This window comes from Zeus faber (genome assembly GCF_960531495.2).
Source record: "Zeus faber genome assembly, chromosome: 6".
Lineage (NCBI taxonomy): Eukaryota > Metazoa > Chordata > Actinopteri > Zeiformes > Zeidae > Zeus > Zeus faber.
Genome location: NC_137201.1, coordinates 19,973,848 through 19,995,319, shown reverse-complemented (window position 1 = coordinate 19,995,319; position 21,472 = coordinate 19,973,848). Strand labels below are relative to the sequence as shown.

The following is a 21,472-nucleotide window of genomic DNA, read 5'->3' as shown; positions in this document are numbered from 1 at the left end:
CTGTAATCCGCTGTCTGTTGCCACACTGACCTACTGCAAGGAGGAATAAATATTAGGTTAAAATTGCCCCTGCTTGTTTTCCTGGCATTTCACTCAGGGGCTGCCGAGAAACAGATTGTCACATTTAATGATGGAAGATGTTCGTCCAACAAATACAATGGGAATTTTCTCTCAAACTGTATAAACAACCTCAATGGCGCAGGCAAAAATAATGTGGAATAAATCTCCCTTGCGTGTATTTATTTATGTCCATTTAAGTACTGATTATACGGTACCATGGGATTTAAAGGGAATGACCAAGACAGGCGTTCGCAAAAGTCCAATCAGAGAATTCCTAGAGTCCATTCCTCAAACATATGGACTTACCTGACACCGTTAACCACCAAGTCATTGGGGATCGGCTGGAGGCTAATCATGTTATGGATGCTCCCCCAAGGACCTTCTTGTGGAAAACTGTTGAAACAAGACAAAAACCGCCAGTTCCAAGGTCATAGGACGACATAAGGCGCTGCCCCTGCGGTCCAACGCCTCTCGCACTACTTTTCTACATTTAAAACAATGACACGGCTAATATAAGCCACAATATCCATCATCGAAATCTTTATTGTCCTCGAAGAACTATTCATATGTCACTCAACTGTCACGACATGGCCAAGCGGCAAAGTGACACACAATTAGCCGTTGATCTCGCCTCGTTCCCGACGTCTCACGAGGTCGCCCGGACCGTCCCAACGGCTTCCTTCAAGTCAAGGTCTAATCCCGAGCATCGACGCCGGCGTTATCTGGGTAAGGAGGTCAGTCCCGTCATCGTTTCAAAAACATCCTTTGTTGTTCTGTCGTAACGGGAGTTACATGTGGGCTTTCGATTCTATTATTATCGAACTAATTTTTTGGTTTAAAAATAAATCAAACAAAAATAGACCATTATTCAACAAGCAAAAGTCCCGGAGATGCTTATTTCCTAGAAATAACACAGTGGTAAAGGAGAATGATGTGGCCTTTTCCTCCGACGCATGTCAAAAAGTACGACTGTGGGGAAAATGAGCCAAGAACAAATATATACAGTCCCCTAACCCTGAACTTTGCATCAATCTTAGTTAATTGCAGTCTTGTCAGGAGTGCGATTATTCAAACAGGTAATGCAAATGTTAATGAGTTCAAATTTGCATAGCTGTATTTTTCCTTTGTTAAAATGTCAGTGGTTATGACGCTCTACAATGAAAAATGTCAGGGCTGATGCCCCCTGATATGTAGGAGGCCTAAGGAAGAAGCGCCAGCGGAGAGAGAAAGGAAGGGGCGCAAACAAGAGGCGTCGGAAATAGAAAGGAAGGAATATCCTACGCTATGTTTGACACAATGCCGCTACACACACACGCACACGCACGCACACGCACGCACGCACGCACGCACAAACACATACTCTCAAAGACACAGACACAAACACACACACAGCTGCACACAACAACCAAACATGATGACCACAATCAAGCTTTCAAAACCCATTTTCTACACGTATCAAGTGTGAAAATGCACCTACAGCGCAGCGAACGTACAATGAGCAGCAACAAACACATCATGTAAAAGCAGCTCGACTCAGGTTGGTCGCAGCCATTCTCTCACAGCGCTGTAAATGATACCACGGTACACACTGCGTCCATAAGACAGATTTTCAAGTGTTTCTGACATATTGCTCATCATCATGCGCCTGATTTGACATGGCTTAAATAACTATCTTCCTGCCAGTGATTGGCATTCACACAAGAAAGGGTGAGTAGCGCTGGGGACCAGATGGTGACATTCCACATGACCAAACTGATCAATCAGCATGCTGGGACGCAGGTGCAGCGCAGGCGGGCAGCACCACACCATCTATTTCACCATCTACGGGGCACAAACACATGGGCACCAATCGTGGCACCCTGAGGGGCTGCATGCTCCTCTGTCCCGCTGCGCCAAGGTTGATGACGTCACAGTTTCCACAGGACGCCAAACGCAACAAAACACCTTATACATTTACTACAACGGCCGGCCAGGGGAAAGGTAGCGGCGCTGACGTCAGACCCAGGGACTCCCATACTTCTCGTCAACACGCCAGAAGGGGTGCAGCTAATATCATTATAGATGGACTGGGAGCAAACAAAGGAATAGACGCATTTGAATGTAAAGGCCCGTTTCAGTGTTACCTCCTTCAAAGGAGCCCCGATGAGAATGAATGGGAATGTTTCTCTTCAAATGAACTAATGTGTTTGTTTTCGACATCAGTTTCCTGACCACTGAATTTTGTTCACTGAGTGCGTTTCATATCACGGAGCCAGTTACAGTACAACCACAATATTCACCTGATTATTCTATGTTCTCTTCAATTCAGCCCAGTATTTAGGAAGATGGAAAGGAAGGTAAAAATTTAAACTACTGAAGCACACATTTACAGTATTACCGATACATGTTCTTTTTTCAGCCGTATACACATAAGAATATAGAAAATATGTATATTGCATTGTGTATATCGCACACAATATGTGACACACATACAGGTTCTTGAGACATTATTGTTGCTCAAAGGATGTGTCAGTCAGGGCGTCTTAGGTAAAAAGTAGGTCTACAGAACCTTACAGCACACCGAGATAAGTCCCTTGAACCTGGTGTTTGATACCTGCTGGCGTGACTGTGTGTGAAGGAGCTATCTTGGGACTAAGACCTGGACACGGAAGCTGATCTTCTGGTCTGGCCTCGGTGCCAAAGGCACGGCTAGGTGGAGCGGGTGGAGGGCGGAGGGTGGAGGGGTAAGAGGATTGGGGCGACCGTGACCGCGGCGAGCACGTGAAGGCCAGAAGGGCCGACCTCTGCACCCCGGCGACCCAGCCGCCCCAGATCCACCGAGACTCGTCAGGGCTGTACCCGGGTTCATTGCCGCTCTGATGGAGCACTTTGACTTTGAAAACAGCGAGACAAGTCTCTTATGGTCACCCACCTGTTCTGTTGATTCTTAACTTTTGTCATTTCAGCAAAAGCGGGATTGCTTTGCCTGCATACAAAACCCTAATCCGCCGATCACCAATCCCATATTCGATAGATTCTCTTGAGTAAAACTTCCTAGAGCAACAAACGTCCAATCCACTTATCCTCAATACACCTCTCCCCTGCGTCTCCATCCCACTGTGTGATACACGTCCTGCACATCCAGAGAATTGTGCAATTATATGCACAGCGAATCAGCGATGAAGATCACTCATTCGAGTGCCTTTCACGCTCCGTTTGCATGAGAGTTAATGTTGTGGTGGCGTAGTTGTTGTGGTTTGGTATCTACAGTGGAAATGAGGCGGTTCGCATTTCCCTGTCCTCATGATGCCACCTTCGTATTACTGTTCATTTATTGCATTTAATAGTCATGAAGTCGGATCAGGCCGGTGGGGACAGTAGTAAATGAATCTGTAATAAAGACACATGATGATGAAATACATTCAGGTGAAATAGTCTTGTTTTCCATCCTCAGTTCACTGAGCTATGTCAAATGATTCACAGGTTAATTAGGAGCCTAACAGTGGGAATGAAAAGACATGGTTTTGTTCTATATAGGCCTCATTTCTGCCTCATGAATTTGGTCTATAGCCATTTATTTCTAACGCTATACCCTTTGTAGTGAAATCAATCGCAATGTGTGTTTGACACACACATTGGAAAAAATTTTTTTGAGTTGCATCGTGTGATGTTCTGCTTCCCAATGACAGCATGAGTGATTCAAACCCTATTTCAAAACACTGCTTGTGTAAGAAAAAAATAATTATATATATATATATATATATATATATATATATATATATATATATATATATATATATATATATATATATATAATAAAGTTAATTCTACCTCACTACATTCACCTCTAAATGAGATAACAAGACGGACATCGTGTCTCGGTGTCTTAACATTGGGTCAGAATGAGCAAGGACATGGAGCGCTGAGATTAGACCATTCTGCATAACTCAAATCAGAAGTGACAGGAGATTGACAGTAAAATAAATCAATGCAGAATGGCCGGGAACACAAGGTCAAAAATAGAGCGAGAAAAGAGAATGACTTACAAGGAAACAATGTTTTGCCTGAAATTTAGAGGAGGTGTCAGCGCTCCACACCTCTAGTGCTGTTAACAAGTCAGTCCATAACGACGTTTGATAGATCTGGGGAAACACATAACGGTGTGTGGCAGCGCCCCCTGGCGGCTGACAGGCGCTACTGGAAATATGATGACTGCATATATATGAATGAATGAATGGTGAATATGATTTGGACTACATGGGATGATACACCCTGCTGTGTATTTTTTTGTTTTTATTTTACACAACCGTCGACAACTGATAAATACGTGGAAATAGAAAACACGCATTGCATCTTTTCAATAGGGGATCTTCCAGGTCATATTGAATGAGGTTTGATTTAGGGAGTTCAGAGGTTCCTGAACAGCTTTGTGCTGACCTGTGACTGTGTCTGTCTACCTAATAATACTGTGTCAATAAAACAATATAACAGTATATCCTGTCCCTCCTCAATAATCCACCATCGCTCTTGATAGTTTACCCGCTTCACAAACTATCACAACAGCCATAAGAACACTTACAATGACAACAGTTATTCACAGTCATCATGCACTTCATCGTCTTAGTGAATTTAAATGTACCATTGCTGGATATAAAAGACAAATTTCAAAATAAACACATTTTCAATATTAGAAAAGAAACGTTGAGAAAGCAAAATACATCCGGGCAGAAAAAATACTTCAATACTGATTCAAAGTTGAATTGCAATTTTATTGGCAATTTCTGAGTACAAAGTCAACTTTTGGTCAGTTTCATGTGAAAAGAAAACCATAGAAGGCAAATACATTTAAAATAAATTATTCAAAATACATAATTAATATAAAAAGATAAGATAACACTGTATTAATCCCCATGGGTGAATTTAGGTGCAGCACTTGACAGAACAGTGCAAGTGCAAAAAGATAATTATATACAGTATGTGTGTGTGTGTATATATATATATATATTTATAAATATATAGACAGAGAGAGAGAGAGAGAGAGAGAGAGTAGCATTATATTAGTGGTCCCAATATAGACAGGTGGCAGTTACACTAAAGGAAGGTACAGATAGTATAAAGAAAAAGTTAATATCAATAATAGCATCAGTAACAAGTGGTTTGTTGAAATACACTTTAATATGGCACATACTATTACTACTATAGTAAATATATGCATAACCGTATTGTAAAATATATCTATCTACTATAGCAGTGTAAAACTGAAGATGTTAATTATAATAATAATAATAATAATAATAATAATAATAATAATAATAACAACAATAATTGTAGTAGTACTAATGGTAGTAATGGTAGTACTTCCATTAATAATAATATTTTATTACGACTTAAAAAATAAGACCAATTACTTCAGTATCCACACCGTAACGAATAAATAAAAAACGGTATAAAATGTTTTGTTAAATTCCCAAAGACATTTTCGTGTTTTTTTTTTGTGTGTAGCACACCGTGCGCCTCGCCGTTCCCCCAGGAGGTGGCGGTGTTTCACGGATCACAGCGGAATGTGGGTCTTGTTTTGACCCAGTGACTTGATCCTTGTGGATTGAAATAGACGTGGACGTTCGAACACTTCTAATGATCCGCAGCAAAAACCGGGTCGCATTTCAGACTGATGCTGGAATATGACTAAGAGACCGACACTGGACGTTAGAATTACCAATTTGCTATCGAGTTTTTTTTTCCTAGCAATTAAAATAGTTGAGAAGGCAATTTGGGCATCCGATCCCAACATGAGCAAGTATAAAGTGATAAGGTGTATTTACTTATTTAAATTAAATTAAATATAGCTCATTTTTTCTTTATTATAATTATCATTGTTATTCTTCTCATTCTTATTCTTCTTGCTCTTTATCCTCTTCTTCTTCTCCTTTTTCTTCTTCTTCTTCTTCTTCTTCTTATTATTATATTTTCCAATTAAAATGTGTTGGGACAAACACCCGAGACAAAAAAAAAAATAGGTCTACCAGTGCGAGTATTCAGAAGCAAACAATGATTTCCTCTATGAATAATAGTAATATTATTGGAGTTGTTTACCGTCGTTGTCACCATCTATCTGATCGAGCGGCTTCCTGCGCCGCGCCCCCCAGCGCAGGGCCGCGGCACTGCACCCAGTGGCTGCAGCAGGAGGCGTGCTATTTGCGGCAGAAGGCTCCGCCGCGAAATGCCTCTCGCCGCCCGCACGGCCCTTGTTTCGTCTCGCCCTCCACACGGCTCTGCCCGTCGTCTCGGTGGCCATGTTTGATCGTCGATCCGAGTGGTCGACCTAGCCGAGCCCGATCCAGTCCGCTCCCGCACGGCGGCCGGGCCGCTCTCCGGAGGATGAGGCCTGCTCGTTGAAGCTCCCTGCGCCGCCCCCCAGCACCGCCGCCGCCGCCGCCGCGATGGCCGAGGACCAGCACCAGTCCGACCAGAAGCCCGGCCCGGGACACTGGTCCCTCCCAGCGCTGGTCCCAGGACTGCAGGGCCCCGAGGCCAACGCGCTGCAGTTCAAAATAAAGAATTCGATTTGGTAAGGAGGCTCCCGGTGCTCCCCGGAGCCCCGGAGCCGCGGCACAAAGCCGAGACACGCGATCGCACGACGGATCCGGGACCCGGGCCGGTCCGCTCGTGCAGATCGGATGGGGGACCGTGCGCCGGTCCAGGTGTACGGGGAGGGTGCACGCCGGGTGTGGGTGCACACTGCCGACCGGTGGGAACCGAGCAGAGGCCACGGAGAGCCCGATGCTGCTGATGTGCATGACAGGTGTCACGCCGGAGCCCCAGAAACACCAGAAACACCCAAATCCCTTTTCGATCGCATCCCTCGGTTCAGTGCAAGGCTCTGGCAGCTTCACCCCGGAGCCCGTGCATATAAACACAGGACACCAGCACCATGATCATAACAACATTAATACCTGCACTGACAAAAAAAAAACTGCTTCAGTAGAATAAACTCTGTTTCTGTTTTTGCTCTGTTCCTCCTTCAGCAAATCTGTACAATCAAAAGTGGACAACATATTGGTGAGTAAATGCTACGTTGCCTGTGCTAGATGGATTCACAGTAATGTCATGTGTTTGCTGAATCAGTGGGCCCAAACAGAGGAAGCAGCAGCCCTCTGCATGCTTGTACAACCTTCAGCATAAGTATAAGGGACTACAAGTATTGGTAAAACAACAATAGGAAAATCAGCATGTTTGGATGTTTGTTTGTGTTTGCCAATTCTCCAATTGCATTGAGCAATTGCTCCTATGTAGCACGGCTCAATAACAATGTATAATAACAATAACTATGTATAATAACAATAACTATGTATAATAACAATCACTATGTATAATAGTAATAACTGTATAATAGCAATAACTATGTGTAATAGCAATAACTGTGTAATAGCTATAACGATGCACCGTGCATCCACTCCAAGTCTTTACGTTGTGGTATTTTATTTTCCATTCTCCAAAACTGGTTGTGCATGAAGCAAAGCTTTAAAAAGAAAACACCACCTCACTACATCACCACAGCAGGATAATTGAACATATTACCAAATGTCATACTGCGGGTTTTTTATGGACTGTCTGTGGAAAAACAAACAAAAGAAAAACTAAATTTGCGCATTTTTGAACAGCTATCCCGGTAAAAAAAAAAAAGTAAATTTATAGAGCAGTAATCAGATTAGCGGTGATATCTTGGTAAATACAGCTGCGTCACTTCCTAACAATATTCTTTGGTGTGATCATTGATAAATTGAATATACAAAGTCCATCACACAGAGGTTTAGATTGTGACCGCTGTATGGACTCTTAGGCGACGTTGTAGTTATCACACACTGTTTTTCTGTCATATTTCTTAAGAGACGTTAAAATTGCCTGACGGACATGACAGTTAAATAACAATTGAGAAAATGATTGTTTATTTCAGTATTTTTTCAAGGGCCCTTCGGAAACGCTGACCCTTATCTTTCACTTACCGATGTTATTGTCGATTGATAAACATGATTTTTTTTTACCTGTTAATTTGGTGTTCTTCGGACTAGGTTGCCCTGCGGCATTCCTTCCTGTTCTAATGGAGGTGGATGCTGCGAAGACAACCTTTAATTTCAGAAGCACTAAAACACACACACACACACACACACACACACACACACACAATTATCTACCGAAGTTACTTAAAATCCCTCAGCCATCCATCATAGAAGATGTGATGTCATGAGTTAGATATCCCCGAAACGTGACCGAGAATGTAAAGCGACTTCCTCTTCAAAATGATGAAATAAAGTCTCAAAGTGGCGACGCTATGGACGACGGCGACGGGTCGGATTCGTGTTCCCCGTGAATTACGTGTAAATGGTTTTGGAGCGATGGGACGCCCCCCTGCTCTCTATCGTTACGACGTTTCCATAACAAGTCATATTTATCAAAGACGACTTGGCGTAGGAAAAACAGGATAAACAAAATCACCGCCCCCCCTTTCGGGTTACGTCTCTGGTGTCTCGATAACAACACTCGTAATAGGTTGGGGGAAAAAAAAAAATTTCAGTTTACTTGGCTTTGCCGTTGTCGCTGAATATTTCTCTTTTTCTCTTTCTCATCTAATTTCGCAGCAAGATGTTGAGAAGTTTACAGACATCGAAAAACTCTACCTCTACCTTAAGTTGCCTTCTGGTCCCAGCAATGGCAATGATAAAAGGTATTGTGTTCCCGCGTCTTCACAGTTCACACCCACTTCGATTAAGGATTTTGGCCTTGGTTTTTTTTCGTCATTCCCATTTTTCTTTATTTAAAAAAAACATGTCGTTACCAATGACGTGCTTTTGAAGCGTGATTATACTCTAGGTCTATCAGTTCTGAAAAATAAATTGAGGTTAAAATTCTCATGTTTTGGCTGTCGGCGTCGCCCGTGTTGTCTGCATTGGGATTGTGGAGTTTCCTGTCGTGTGTCTCCTTCCCACTTAGCAGATTATTTTTCTCACGTGTGTGATAAATGGCGCGTAAATGTCATTTTTGACTCAAGCAAAGTCAGCAGAATAGGTGGAGGGCGGAGCTCAACACCCTTAATTCCGCCGGGGTTCACTCCGCCACATCGAGGTGATTACGACGAATCCCGTGTTGTCGAAGTGAACCGGGCGCTCGCCTCCACCCCTCTGGTGTTTTTGCTCAGATTAAGGGATAGTTTGAGGCGGAAGCTCTCCATCTCGGGGACGGCGTGTGCCGGCCGCTCGTTTTGGACCCCTTCTTCCAACGAGAGGCTGTGATTCACCCATTCCCGCAACATGCTTGATTCTTATTATGACGCAATCTTGCCTATGTTATACCCAGCTGTCTGTGTTTTTCCTTTGTTTCATATCTATTCGTCACCTCAACCCCAAAATACTGCACATTAGGACTGAGAATCAGAGGGGGTCCTCCACTCCTGGATTATGGTACTAAAGTTTCTCTTTTAACGGAAGAAAATCATGCATGTCGGTCGATGCATTTCCCACTAACACAGCTGTTTTCTATTTTTTTATTTTAATCTTATTTTTTGTCGTTATTATTGTTGTTATTCATGCGAACTCAGTGATCAGAGTTCCATGTCATCAAGCCGTACACAACAAATGTATGCATTCAACTGGATACGGAATCACCTGGAAGAGCATCCGGAGACGTCCCTCCCAAAGCAAGAGGTGTATGATGAGTACAAGTAAGTGGATCCCGAGGAGGGCTGTCCCCATCCCCAAATATGAACAGATGAGTCATTGTCCCTCAAATCATTAACAAGTTCACTGACTGTTTGTCTTGTTTTTGTTCTTGCATTTTACGCCACTATCGTAGTCTGCGTTTATAACACACCCACCTTATGAGGAAGAGCCATTTACTGACCTTGAATATTGGGACTTATACATTTGGGAAGACTTCGTTTTCCAGAACCCCACCGATGGGAGCGTCACTAATTCTTGCGACATTTCTAACATTGGGTGGAAAATTTCCATTTCAGGGTGGAAAAGATTTTACAAAATCATTGCCTGCTCAAATATTTGTGATCAGGTAATAATGTTCACGGCTCTAGTTAAGAGTAATACAAACACCCACAGGCTTTGAATCCACCTGTTTGTTTTTTATTTTTTCTGTACAAACGATGATGGAATCCTTGTGTGTTTTCTTTTTTTTTTTTTTCTTTTTGTTTGTTTTTTTCAAAATCGTTATTTTTTCTGCGTGATTTATAATTTTTTCCCTGTTTTTCTTCCAGGAGTTATTGTGACAATCTCGGCTACAATCCACTGAGCGCGGCAGACTTTGGAAAGATAATGAAAAACGTCTTTCCCAACATGAAGGCTCGTCGCCTGGGCATGAGAGGCAAATCCAAATATCCTTTTAAAATGTCATGGAGACATTATGTCTGGACTTCAAGTGCATGTATCTGTGTATTTATATGTTTATACTGTATGTGTTTTTCATGTGTTGAACTAACACATGACATCCTTCTTTTGAGAAACTATCTATATCTAACAGGGAAAAGTTGTCTCTATTATAAAAAAAATATGTTGTTATTTTGAGAAATGAATATTATAGTTTCAACCTTATTCCCTCCTAAATGATCTCCTCCACGCCCTGTCCTGTAACTAATCAGTTCCCAGACAAACAGGAAAAATGAACACAGCCTTGTCTATTATTAAAATATAACGAAAATGTACAACTAAATATTATATTTTGCATAATCACAATCAAATGCATTATTAGATGCATTCCATAAATCATTCCTGTGATATTTTACAAATTCTATTGACGATGATCCTAATGATCCTAATTTCAGCCATGCAGTACATACCTGTGTCATCACTTTTGTGACGCTGTCCTGACCGCCGACTGGTCCAATAAAAGCTTTTTAAAGTCTCGTATTCTGAATATCCCCTGCCGCAGAACAGGTTGGTCGTGTAGCATCAGTTACGGTCGCCACGTGTCGGTTACCATGGCGATGTAAAGTGATCAGATTAGATCAAGCAAGGTGTAAAGTTGACTAAACACTAAATCCTGCTTTGTGAGCGCCCTGGTTGTAATAGTTTGAGGGCCACCCCCACCAAATGTACGTAGCATTTTTTAGATGTTTAATTTACAGTTTTATTTAACAAAACAAATGAAGTAATATTAGGTAATATTTCAGCAGTTATCATGTTCATAATATCAGACTCTCTGTTACACTGCACTGATACTGTAATTAAACCAATACACACAATACAATGTAAACCATGGCTCGTCGTTGAAAATGCAGCGCTTGTCTTCATATACAAACATTCTTACCAATTTTTATGATTATTAAAATAAATGGGAGGTTGGAGGTTGTATTGTCTAAACAATAATCATTCTAATCAAAATATCTTTATTTTCTCAAAATAATTCCATATTTTCTTGGTATTGTGACAAAGGCAAGGAGAAAAAAAAATGAAACATTGTATGTGATATTGTGTAGTGTACGTGGTACTAAAGTACTGCTACTACAGGGGCTGAAATGATGGGGGGGGAGACAGAGTTGTATATCATTGTAAACATAACTATAATTTCAAATAACCGTGGCTCTATGCCCCGATTACTCCCTCTCTGACGGTACCGACTGTGCCCACGGCGCGCCAGCGATGGGGCACCCGTGAAAAGTGCGGCAAAACAGTGTGTTTTTATTTTAGAACTAGGTTCTTTCATTTTACTCCGTTTCCTGATGCAACGAAACAAGCGCCGTGCGTGGTGTGGAAACGCCACCCCCTCCCCTCCGTCCTGGCCCCCTCCTCACTTCTCACGCTAAAGTTACGCCTTTCTACTACTATTTAGTTTTACACAATCATTCTAGTACACATGCTGTACACATACACCGTTTCCTCACAGCGAGATCTGTCCTGGGTTCCAATCCTGGCCATTCCAGGTCCTTTCTGTGTGGAGTTGGACAGCATTTAAGGGGTTAATACTCCTGTCAGTGCCCCTGACCAAGGCACTGGCAAAAGAACTGGAGTGGGTCCCCGGGCGCTGCACTGCGGCTGCCCACTGCTCCTAGGTGTAGGAAGGATCAAATGCAGAGGACGCATTTTGTTGTGTCCTACTTGTACAATGACAATAAAGAGATATTCTATAAGTCACGGTTAACTTGGGAATTTGGTGGGTCCTTTTAATATGGCGTGGAATGGCCAGCGCAGACAATAAAGTTTGAGAGAATGTTCCAAAATAATATCTCAGATGATGGCTTGATATCACATTAGTTTCAGTGAACCATCACCAAGAGCGCAGCACAGCATTTCAAAAGCTAATTTCTTGAGATCTGTAAATGTGAGCGACCCCCCGCCGCCTCGAAATTTAGTTTATGAAGTCGATTTCAGTTGTGTGGAGTCAGATATTTCGGAAATGGGATCCAACCATCTGTGTATTTATGGTTGTTCGCAGGTTTTGGACCGGTTAATTTTCTCTTACGCCGAGTATACAGATCTTAGGAATAAATCTCAGAAAAGGGAAAGGAAACCTCTCGTTAGTCCAGACAGAATATCATGGAAGCAGACTCTGGTGCATCTCTAGTTCTGGAGTTGCTCACTGCTCGGTGTCCCTCCCTTAACTCCTCCCCACATACTGTTATAGTGGCTTGAGGAAGAAAGCTTTCGTTCACATGCCGTCTTTACCAAATCTGGATCTGCAAAAGTCTGGTGATGGGGTAAGTTTTGGTTTGTTTCGTCCGTTGCTTTCCAAATGAACCCACACGTAACCAAGATGAGAAATGAAATCATCCTCGCCTGGCTCTCTCCTCCGTCCGCAGTGCGAGTTGATGGAGCCGTCGGGCCAGTCGCCCAGCGCCGAGGACGAGATGCGATCTGCGGCGTGCGGCCTGGTGTGCGAGTGGGCCCAGAAGGTTCTGAGTCGGCAGTTTGACCATGTGGAGGACCTCGCTCGCTTCCTGCTCAACAGCCACTACATCGGCACCAAGTCCACGGCCGCCCACACTGTTATGACGGGAACCCCCACAGGTAAAAACAAACGTCAAATACATGCATGCAACATCCAGTACAATACATACAAACATCGAGTTTGCGTTTTTTTTTTTTTTGGTGTAGGTACAAAAAAAGACCCCACAAGAGCACATATTGTATTATTGTATTTGGACTTCATGTGGAAAAACATTCTTTGTTCCACCTTTAAACTGTATCAGATACTGTAAAGATACTTCTTATTCTAAACCTTATAAGAACCGCATATTGGTGGAATGTGTAACGGTAATTCCAGGCTCAGCAAATACCTCCTGCCATGTTTTTGACCACTGAGCTATTAGTTGAACGTCTCGGTTTGCGCAAATTAACAAATCCAGATGGTTGACTCAAAATACTTTTGAATATTTTTTCTTTCTGAACCTGGTACACTCAGAACCTTTTGTGTTGTTAACTGAAAAAACCCTCTTCTTCCAGGTATGAAGACGCCCACCCCCGCCTCGGCCTTTGTGCCCACAGCTGAGGCCAACTCCTTCCAGCCCCAGGTGAAGACGCTTCCCTCTCCCTCGGTCGACGCGAAGCAGCAACTGCAGCGTAAGATCCAGAAGAAGCAGCAGGAGCAGAAGCTGCACTCCCCACTGCCCAGTGAGGCCCTGGTCAAGCGGGCCGAGGCCAGCACCCCCGGCCCCGCCATCCCCAGCAGCAGCCCCGCGCTGCTCTCCCCCCAGCCCACCATCGGCATCGTGGTAGCAGCGGTCCCCAGCCCAGTAACGGTACGGGGCTTCGGTAGATTCTAGGGCTGGGCATCAAAATTTGGTGTTCAATTCTGTGGTGTTGAATTCCTCATTTCAGTACCCGAGTAGTTGATATCTTCAGAGTCAGTAAGACAAGTTTATTTTCGCGTCAAGGTTTTTCTTCATGCTGAATTTTAACTCACGATTTTAAGTAAAAAGAGAGAAAAAAAAATACCTATAGGGGAAAAGAAAGTATAGGCTTTTTTGCCACCCATAATAGCATGTGCCTGGGTTTGCTTATCCACTGAAAACTTAAATTAAATACAAAAAAAGAAGACAAACTGACAGTGAATCCAAGGTATCTGCATCGGTACTGGTATGATTTGAATGGTACCCAGGCCTAGCTGAAACTAAAATGCAAATTTTGACCATATATTTTCCCCAATTTTCATCTTGTTTTAACACCTAATTTTATGCTCTCCCTGTCTCCCAGGTACAGAGAAGCAGGCAGCTGATGACCTCGCCCAGCCCAGTCGGGACGGCCGAGGGGAAGGTTGCTGTTAACTTCCAGGTGGTGGCACAGTCTCTCAAGCAGTCCCCCAAAACTCCCCAGAACATCTCGGCCAGCCCCGTGGGCGACCGCCTTGCACGGCACCGGTACGCCCAGATCCTGCCCAAGCCCTCGGCCACCAGTGCCATCACACTGCGCTCCCCTCCCACCCTGCTCATCACCAACAGCCCTATCAAGACTGTTATGCCCACCCCCCACGTTAACGTGGTGAAAATGACGGCCATATCTCTGGCCCCCAGCAGCAGCAGCAGCAGCAGTAGTATCAACAGCAGTTTGGCCCTACGGACAACTTCCACGGGGGTGAGCACTGTGTCTGCCTCAGAGGATTACCAGCACGCCACCACCCTGCAGTCGACGGCAATCAGACCCGGTGCTCTGGCCGCAACTCACATCCTCCACAATGACACAAAGGTGGTGTTGGAGGCAGTGGGTGACGGCAGCCTCCTCTCGGGCACAGACAAACCCATTAATCCTGGCTCAGCGGCCAGGGTCAGAGAAGAGAAAGTGACCAAGTGCAGGGCTGCCAGTGAACCCAGCTTCCTCGTGAAATGCTCTCCCATTCCAGACAAATTGGCCAGAACAAAAAGTGACTCGACGTCCCCTCCCACCTCCATAGCTGTAGCTGGTAACTGTAATGACAGTACCTTGTACCTGACAGTTGATAATCACAACGCCAACGGCTTGGCTGTTACTCCGTCTAAGGATTCCTGCCTCGACTCCAAGAGCCCCAGGAAGCGCACAGGCCCCGGCATGGAGTCCCATGTGATTCCCGTGAAGAGAGTTTTTATCTCACAGCAGCCCCTAGCCGTCATTGACAATCCCAAACCTGGACTCGGCACTGCGGTTAAGAGAATCCCCAGACCTGGGACCCCCGCCAGACCTGAGAGCGCCCCCTGCAAAGGGACCGTCAAACACACCACCATCGGGCCCACGCAGATTCTTGCACTCTCCGACTCGCCCATCACCCACGGCAATGGCTCCCAAACTGTTGTGAAACCCCAGGCACTTTTGGCGAAACCGCCAAATTCCGGCAGAACCGATGGCAGCGCAGCGCCCCCTGGGAGAAGTGGGTCGGATAGGACGTTATTACAGCAGATCACCGCAGACCCGTGTGATGTCACGGCCAACTCATCAGCCGGAGTGCATGAGGCCACTGTCATGGGGGACTTAAAGAGCACAATATGGGAGGAGGGGCAGCTGGATGAGCTCCGCAAACAGGCTTTTGCCCAGCAGATGCCAGCTGAACACAGCCAGGCACCCCCAGACCAACTTTCCATCATAACCCAGGCGCCCGAGGCCGTCGGTCAGCTCAGCCACACGCAAGAAATGGTGGACTTTTCAGGCTCACAGCCCAACATGGACTACTTCCCCTTCAACGACGATGACATGACCCAGGACAGCATCGTGGAGGAGCTGGTCCAGATGGAGGAGCAGATGAAGCTGAAGGGCCTGCACCCTTTCTTAAGTAGCTGTGTTGACATGTCTCTGCAGGGCCAGGCCACTGGCAATCAAGGTTCCATCCTCGGTACTCACCAGGCTGGTACAGCATTCTACCACTCGGCCCATAGCAGCACCACCCCAGTCCAGACTCCCACTCCCACCCCTACGCCGACACCAACACCCACCCCCACCTCTGAAATGACACTTGGGCACAGCCTGACCAGAGAGAGCCCTTGCTCTCGTATGGCACCCATCACTCCTGTAGATGGAGTCATGGGTCGCCACACCCCCATCAGCACTCCGCTATCTAATTGCAGCAGCAGTGTCCCCCCGAGTCCAGTGGAGTGCAGGAACCCCTTTGCCTTCACTCCCATTAACTCCAGCATGACAGGTTTCCATGAGGCCAGCATTGTCTCTAGCAGCCCTGTCAAGCCCATGCAAAGGCCCATGGCCACCCACCCTGACAAGGCCAAGCTGGACTGGATCAACAACCGCTACAACAGCAACAGCGCAGGTCCACTTTCCAATCACAGTATCGGCATTCTGCCCAGCTATCAAGAGCTGGTGGATGATCAGTTTCGTAAACCGCATGCGTTTGCAATTCCCGGTCAATCATTTCAGGCCCCATCTAGACAGGATGCTAACTTTGGCCGCCTGACCCCCATCTCACCAGTGCAGCAGCAGCAGCAGCAGCAGCAGCAGCAGCAGCAGCAGCAAACACAGCAGCAACAACAACAGCAGCAGGTCACCGTGTCCACCCCAAACAAGCAGGAGAGCTTTGCCGTGCCTGCCCCGCTGGACAACAAGGCCCCTGCCTCGTCCGGTTCCAGCACTTTCCGTTGTCGCAGCGTTAGCCCTGCGGTGCGCCAAAGGAACTTCAGCGGCAACACTGGCCCTCAGACCAGCACCGCCACCACAATGACCACCCGAGCCGTCATCTCCCCGTTCAACTCCCCCATCACCGCCGAGGTGCTCAACATCCTCTCCGGCAACCAGAACGTGGGCTCTGTTCACAGCATGGCCCAGCGCAGCCAGTCGGTTCCCCTGAACGTAATGATGCAGAGTGAGATGGGGCCGATGCAGGCCCAGAACAACGCCACCAAGATCACCAACGTTCTCCTGAGCAAGATGGACTCGGAAGGGGACGACTCAGTCCGCGGCTTGGGCATCAACAACCTTCCCTCCAACTACACGGCCCGCATGAACCTCACCCAGATCCTGGAGACCACGCCTAGCTTCGCTGGAGGATCCGCCCATCAGACCCAGCTGCCGGTCGGCTCCGGTCCCGCTGCCTTTGAGATCCAGCAGCACAGCTACCTCACCAGTGGCGGCGCGGACCAGGTCAGCTTCTCTGGGTCGGACGGCCAAGCACAAACGGGCTCTAGTGAGCAAGACCAGCAGCAGCTCCAGGAGAACCCCATCCAGGCCCAAGCCCAGCTCCTCCTCCAGAGCACACAGCAGCAGGACGTAGAGGAAGAGCAGCAGCAGCTGGACTTCAACAACACTGTCAAGGACTTGTTGGGCGACGACGCCCTGAACGCCAGCTCCCAGTTGGTGGGTCAGGTGGCCTCGGAGCTGAACGCCGTGGCCTCTGAGTTTTCCAGCGACATCAGACTGACCTCGGATCTGTCCAGTAGCATCACTGACCTTAACACGTTGGACACCAACCTGCTGTTTGACCCCAATCAGCAGCAGGAACAGTACGAAGACTCGACACTGGAAGAACTGAAGAACGACCCGCTTTTTCAGCAGATATGCAGTGATCCTGTGAACTCTAGTTTCGACTGGTTGGAAAGCAAGGACCAGCCGACCACAGTAGAGATGTTGGGCTGATGTTATCTTTTTAACTCTCTCTATGGTTTCCCTTTCTTGTTGTTTGTTTCGTGTCTATGTCGTATATCTGTTTTTATACTATAGTTGGTTGGGATTTGTCTGGACTTTGCCATTTGTCTCGTTTAAAGTGCCAGGCTTACCAGAAAATCTCTCCTACTGATCTTTTTTAAATCGTTTCTTACGTTTGTTTATCACCCTGAATAACAGTACGTCAACACTTCTCTCCCTCATCTGAAACCAGAAATGTATGCATTTCAATTGTGAGCACTTGCAGATTTCTAAGATATGAACACAAAAATAAGCTTAATCTTCCATATTATAGTCGATCGATAATGCAATATTTGTATTCAGCAAACACCTAATAGTGAGATAAGACAGAAATTTGGCACAAAAGACTAATGCGTATGCTGTTAACTGTTTTCAAAGTGTGCAGTTCACGTTTAACCAAAAGGAAAGATAATATTGGGAATTGTGATATATGCACATAAAGTAGGACGTTTGCCTGCCATATCGGAATATAACAAAAGAGGGTAGCATCTGTTGCTACCAGGTGCTGAATTTATGACATAATCTTTATATTTTATCATATACCAAAACAGCGAAAATACTGATTTCATGTCTGAGCATTGTTCAAGAGTGAAATTTTCTTAAAGCCTATACTACTTGTACTGTTTAATATCTTTAAGGGAGTAGACGACTCTGTAAGGAGGAGATGGTAATTCAGGCCACTTTGTGGACGATACATTGGAAGGAATCAACAACTGGCTGCCTTATTCCCAAAGTCCAAGGCCTTATGCCATCTTTAGTGAAACTGTATATAGTATAATCTTTAGATATCCTCAGAACCATCCAGAGCTTCATCATATCAAGGCAGCTGTTCCTCTAATAACGTTTTAAGTACTATTTCTTATTCTTTTATTTTTATTTTGCTGTGCTATAGATGCATATTGTATAGGCTTTCGATTTAAACAGCGTGTGCCCTTATCAGTAATATATTGAGAATAATTTGATACGCTGTCATTTCGTTAATAACCCTGGCAGGCACGCTTTCACAAAATTGTTTTGGCATTCAACACTCCCGGGTTGAATAAGAATATCGATGGTATGGAGAATGGCTATGTTCCACTGAAGTCCCGAGGCTGGAATGCTTGGCTTCCCTGACGTTAGGTTGTCAATGACGCCTCGAGATTAGAAGGAGTTGTGACGATTGGTGTTTGCAGAGATCCAGCCTTATTTCCATACCAAAGATGACCGTTCCGAATAACATAAGAGATTATGACTCATACATCCACTAATAGTTGGCATTCAGAACCAAGGAAAACGGGCATCCTCAGAGATATTACAAAAAAAAGAGAAAAAAATGGAGTTTTATTGCATTTGAGGAAAAAAAAAAAAAGATTTAAGTTGCAAGAATCTATGTAAAGTATGTACATTTCTGAAACGGTCACTGTCCTATGTTTTATAGGTAACTATGGACCTGACAGCATGTTGAAAGCATCACTGCGAGCCAGGTAGGCTCTGTGATGTAGTAGGATGCTTGCTTGAGTTTCTGGCTATTGTCAATGTTGTATAAGTCATGTTAAAGCTCCATCTGTAAATAGGATAGATACATAGAAATTTGATGTCTCAAGACACTATATTATGGCCATTATTCTAGGTAAGTCTATGTGCCATGGAGAAGAAAAAAAAAAGAGAAGCTTAACAGATTTCTAGTAGGGAAGATACTGTATGTTGTGTGTTACATTTCTGATTGGATTTGTTGTACAAGTGATGCTGTCTGTTTGGTCTCTAGCTTGCTGATGTATTTTCTTTTCTTTTCCAACATAATAGGACTCTGCAGTTGCAGAAGTGATTGTGTGCTTTGAGCGAGAACAATAGCATGGTATATTGAGAAAAAAAAATAGTGATACTATTAGCTGGTTTCAAACATTTCTGTGACAGACGTTGTGCTCAGAGGCTTTCAGCAGACACTGGAAAAGTCAACGACTCGCGTTTCAACAAACTTTGGAGGTTCACATTATTGCACTAAATTTCTACGACACAAGGCTTTTCCACATCTTTATGGACAAATGTTATGATGGATGCCCGCAAAAAAAAAAAGAAAAAAAAAATATTTTTGTTATGACAACATGAGCAAGGAAAATTGAATTGAATTGTCAGAAAATGACTATATAATTGTCTTGTAGCAAAATGTGCATTAATCTCAGTGAGATCCACATTCTTACTCATTCTCATACATGAGAATACAAAGCATTGAGGAAAAAAAAAGTTGAAATAACCTTTTAAGACCTACATGCTCATTATGTTGATAAATGATTGTACGCACGCATGTGTGATGACTTTTATTGTACTTTGTATCCTCGGTAACCACTGTCTTCTGTGATTTGGGCGGGTTCTGTTAATCAGACAGGCAGTGCTAGTGTCATGACTTTTTGTAACTTTCATTGTGTGCTGTTTACTAAGTTAATATTGTTGTTTTTTCTCATGTTCTGACTTTTTTGTATTTTGTTTTTTTTCCTGACGATTTTACATAGTTTCGCAAAATGCATTTGTGAAGAAAGTTAACATGTTCTCTTAATTTAAAAGAAAAAAAATGTTAATAAGGCACTGATATTTGAATTTGAAAGGAAAACGTACCCGTAAAGATGTACAGGAGCTCCATCAAGCAGTGACTCTTAGTTCTGTACCTTTGACTGACCCAGTACCGACTCTGTTTGACTATCTTGTCCATTTCTACCAGTAGAAGAACCTTCCTCTGTGGTGTTGTCTGGTGTACTGCTTCATGTACAGTAGCTTGTTAATATTGCAAACCCGTTGTTTCTTTTTTCAATGGAAAGTACTCACTGGTGAGATTTTTAAAGTGGTTTTAAAAGCCAATAAACTTTTCTAAAGAATTTCCTTCTCCCAAAGCATTCGTTTTTATTTTCCTGCACTTCAGAGATAGTGAAATATAGGTTTTGCTATTTTTCAACCCGGGCCTTATTGAAATGTTGCTTTCCAACATTTATATTGTATGTTTTTTTTATCGTATTGTGTCATACTTATATGGTTCATGGCACAACCTCTCTGAGGACGCATTGCTCTGCTGCAGTTCCTCACTCTGCTTAAATTCGGTCCGATGTGGCAAACGTTTAAGCCGTTATAAAAAAAAAAACCCACAATCTTAAATGCCGAACGTGTCTTCTAAAGCTTGAGGAGTATATTTATTTAACCGAGTGGCTTTTTCAATTCAGTTTAAGGGTTTAAGACTTTTCTCTAGTCAAGTCACACTTTAGTTGTAAAGCGCATTTCATACCAGGTCAACACAATGCGCTCTAGGTAGAAAGTTTATTCTAACAACGCTCCTGTATCTTTGAGGAGAGTCGTGTATGTCTGAATCACACATATCACTATTTACATTTTTATATTGAAATGCAGTAATGAATTGTGAATTTAACAACAGTGTTAAATATCGCCCATGTTTTCGACTTAATGTTGTTGCGCGTGCGCCCCCGCCCCCAAATTGCCGTCACAATAGGAAAGTAAAAGACTACAATAAACCCGAAAGAACGATTTATTTTATTAACAATATGAACACAAGTCAATGGTCCATGTCCTCAGTGCAGCTATTTTTACCGTTTCATCTGTTCCTAAAAAATAGATGGTGCACTGTGTTCTCTGAAATAATATTGTCTGTGGTTTATCAGAATCAGGTAAATTTATATATACGAGGAATTTGTCGTGGTGAGGTTTGGTGCGTTACGCTGCAGACGATAAGCATTTTGAGTCTAAAAAAACATATGCAAAGTCTAAAAAAAATATCAGTCATATACAAATAGACAAAAAATGTAAAACAGAAGTAATCAGATGTATAAATATACAGAATTTACAAAATGTGCTGTGACGATTCT

At 44.0% G+C, this 21,472-nt stretch overlaps 1 protein-coding gene across 1 annotated transcript; it reads left to right on the top strand.

Moving 5' to 3' along the window:
- Positions 1-6,479: 6,479 nt before the first annotated feature.
- Positions 6,480-20,476, top strand: rfx7b (regulatory factor X7b; the record flags this gene model as incomplete). Its single annotated transcript, XM_080001987.1, has 10 exons — positions 6,480-6,607; positions 7,065-7,098; positions 8,676-8,761; positions 9,456-9,494; positions 9,632-9,754; positions 10,301-10,432; positions 12,664-12,736; positions 12,839-13,046; positions 13,482-13,777; positions 14,232-20,476. The coding sequence occupies 10 exons, from the start codon at positions 6,480-6,482 to the stop codon at positions 17,580-17,582; spliced, it is 4,470 nt and encodes a 1,489-aa protein (XP_079858113.1). The 3' UTR covers positions 17,583-20,476.
- Between the last annotated feature and the right edge of the window lie 996 nt (positions 20,477-21,472).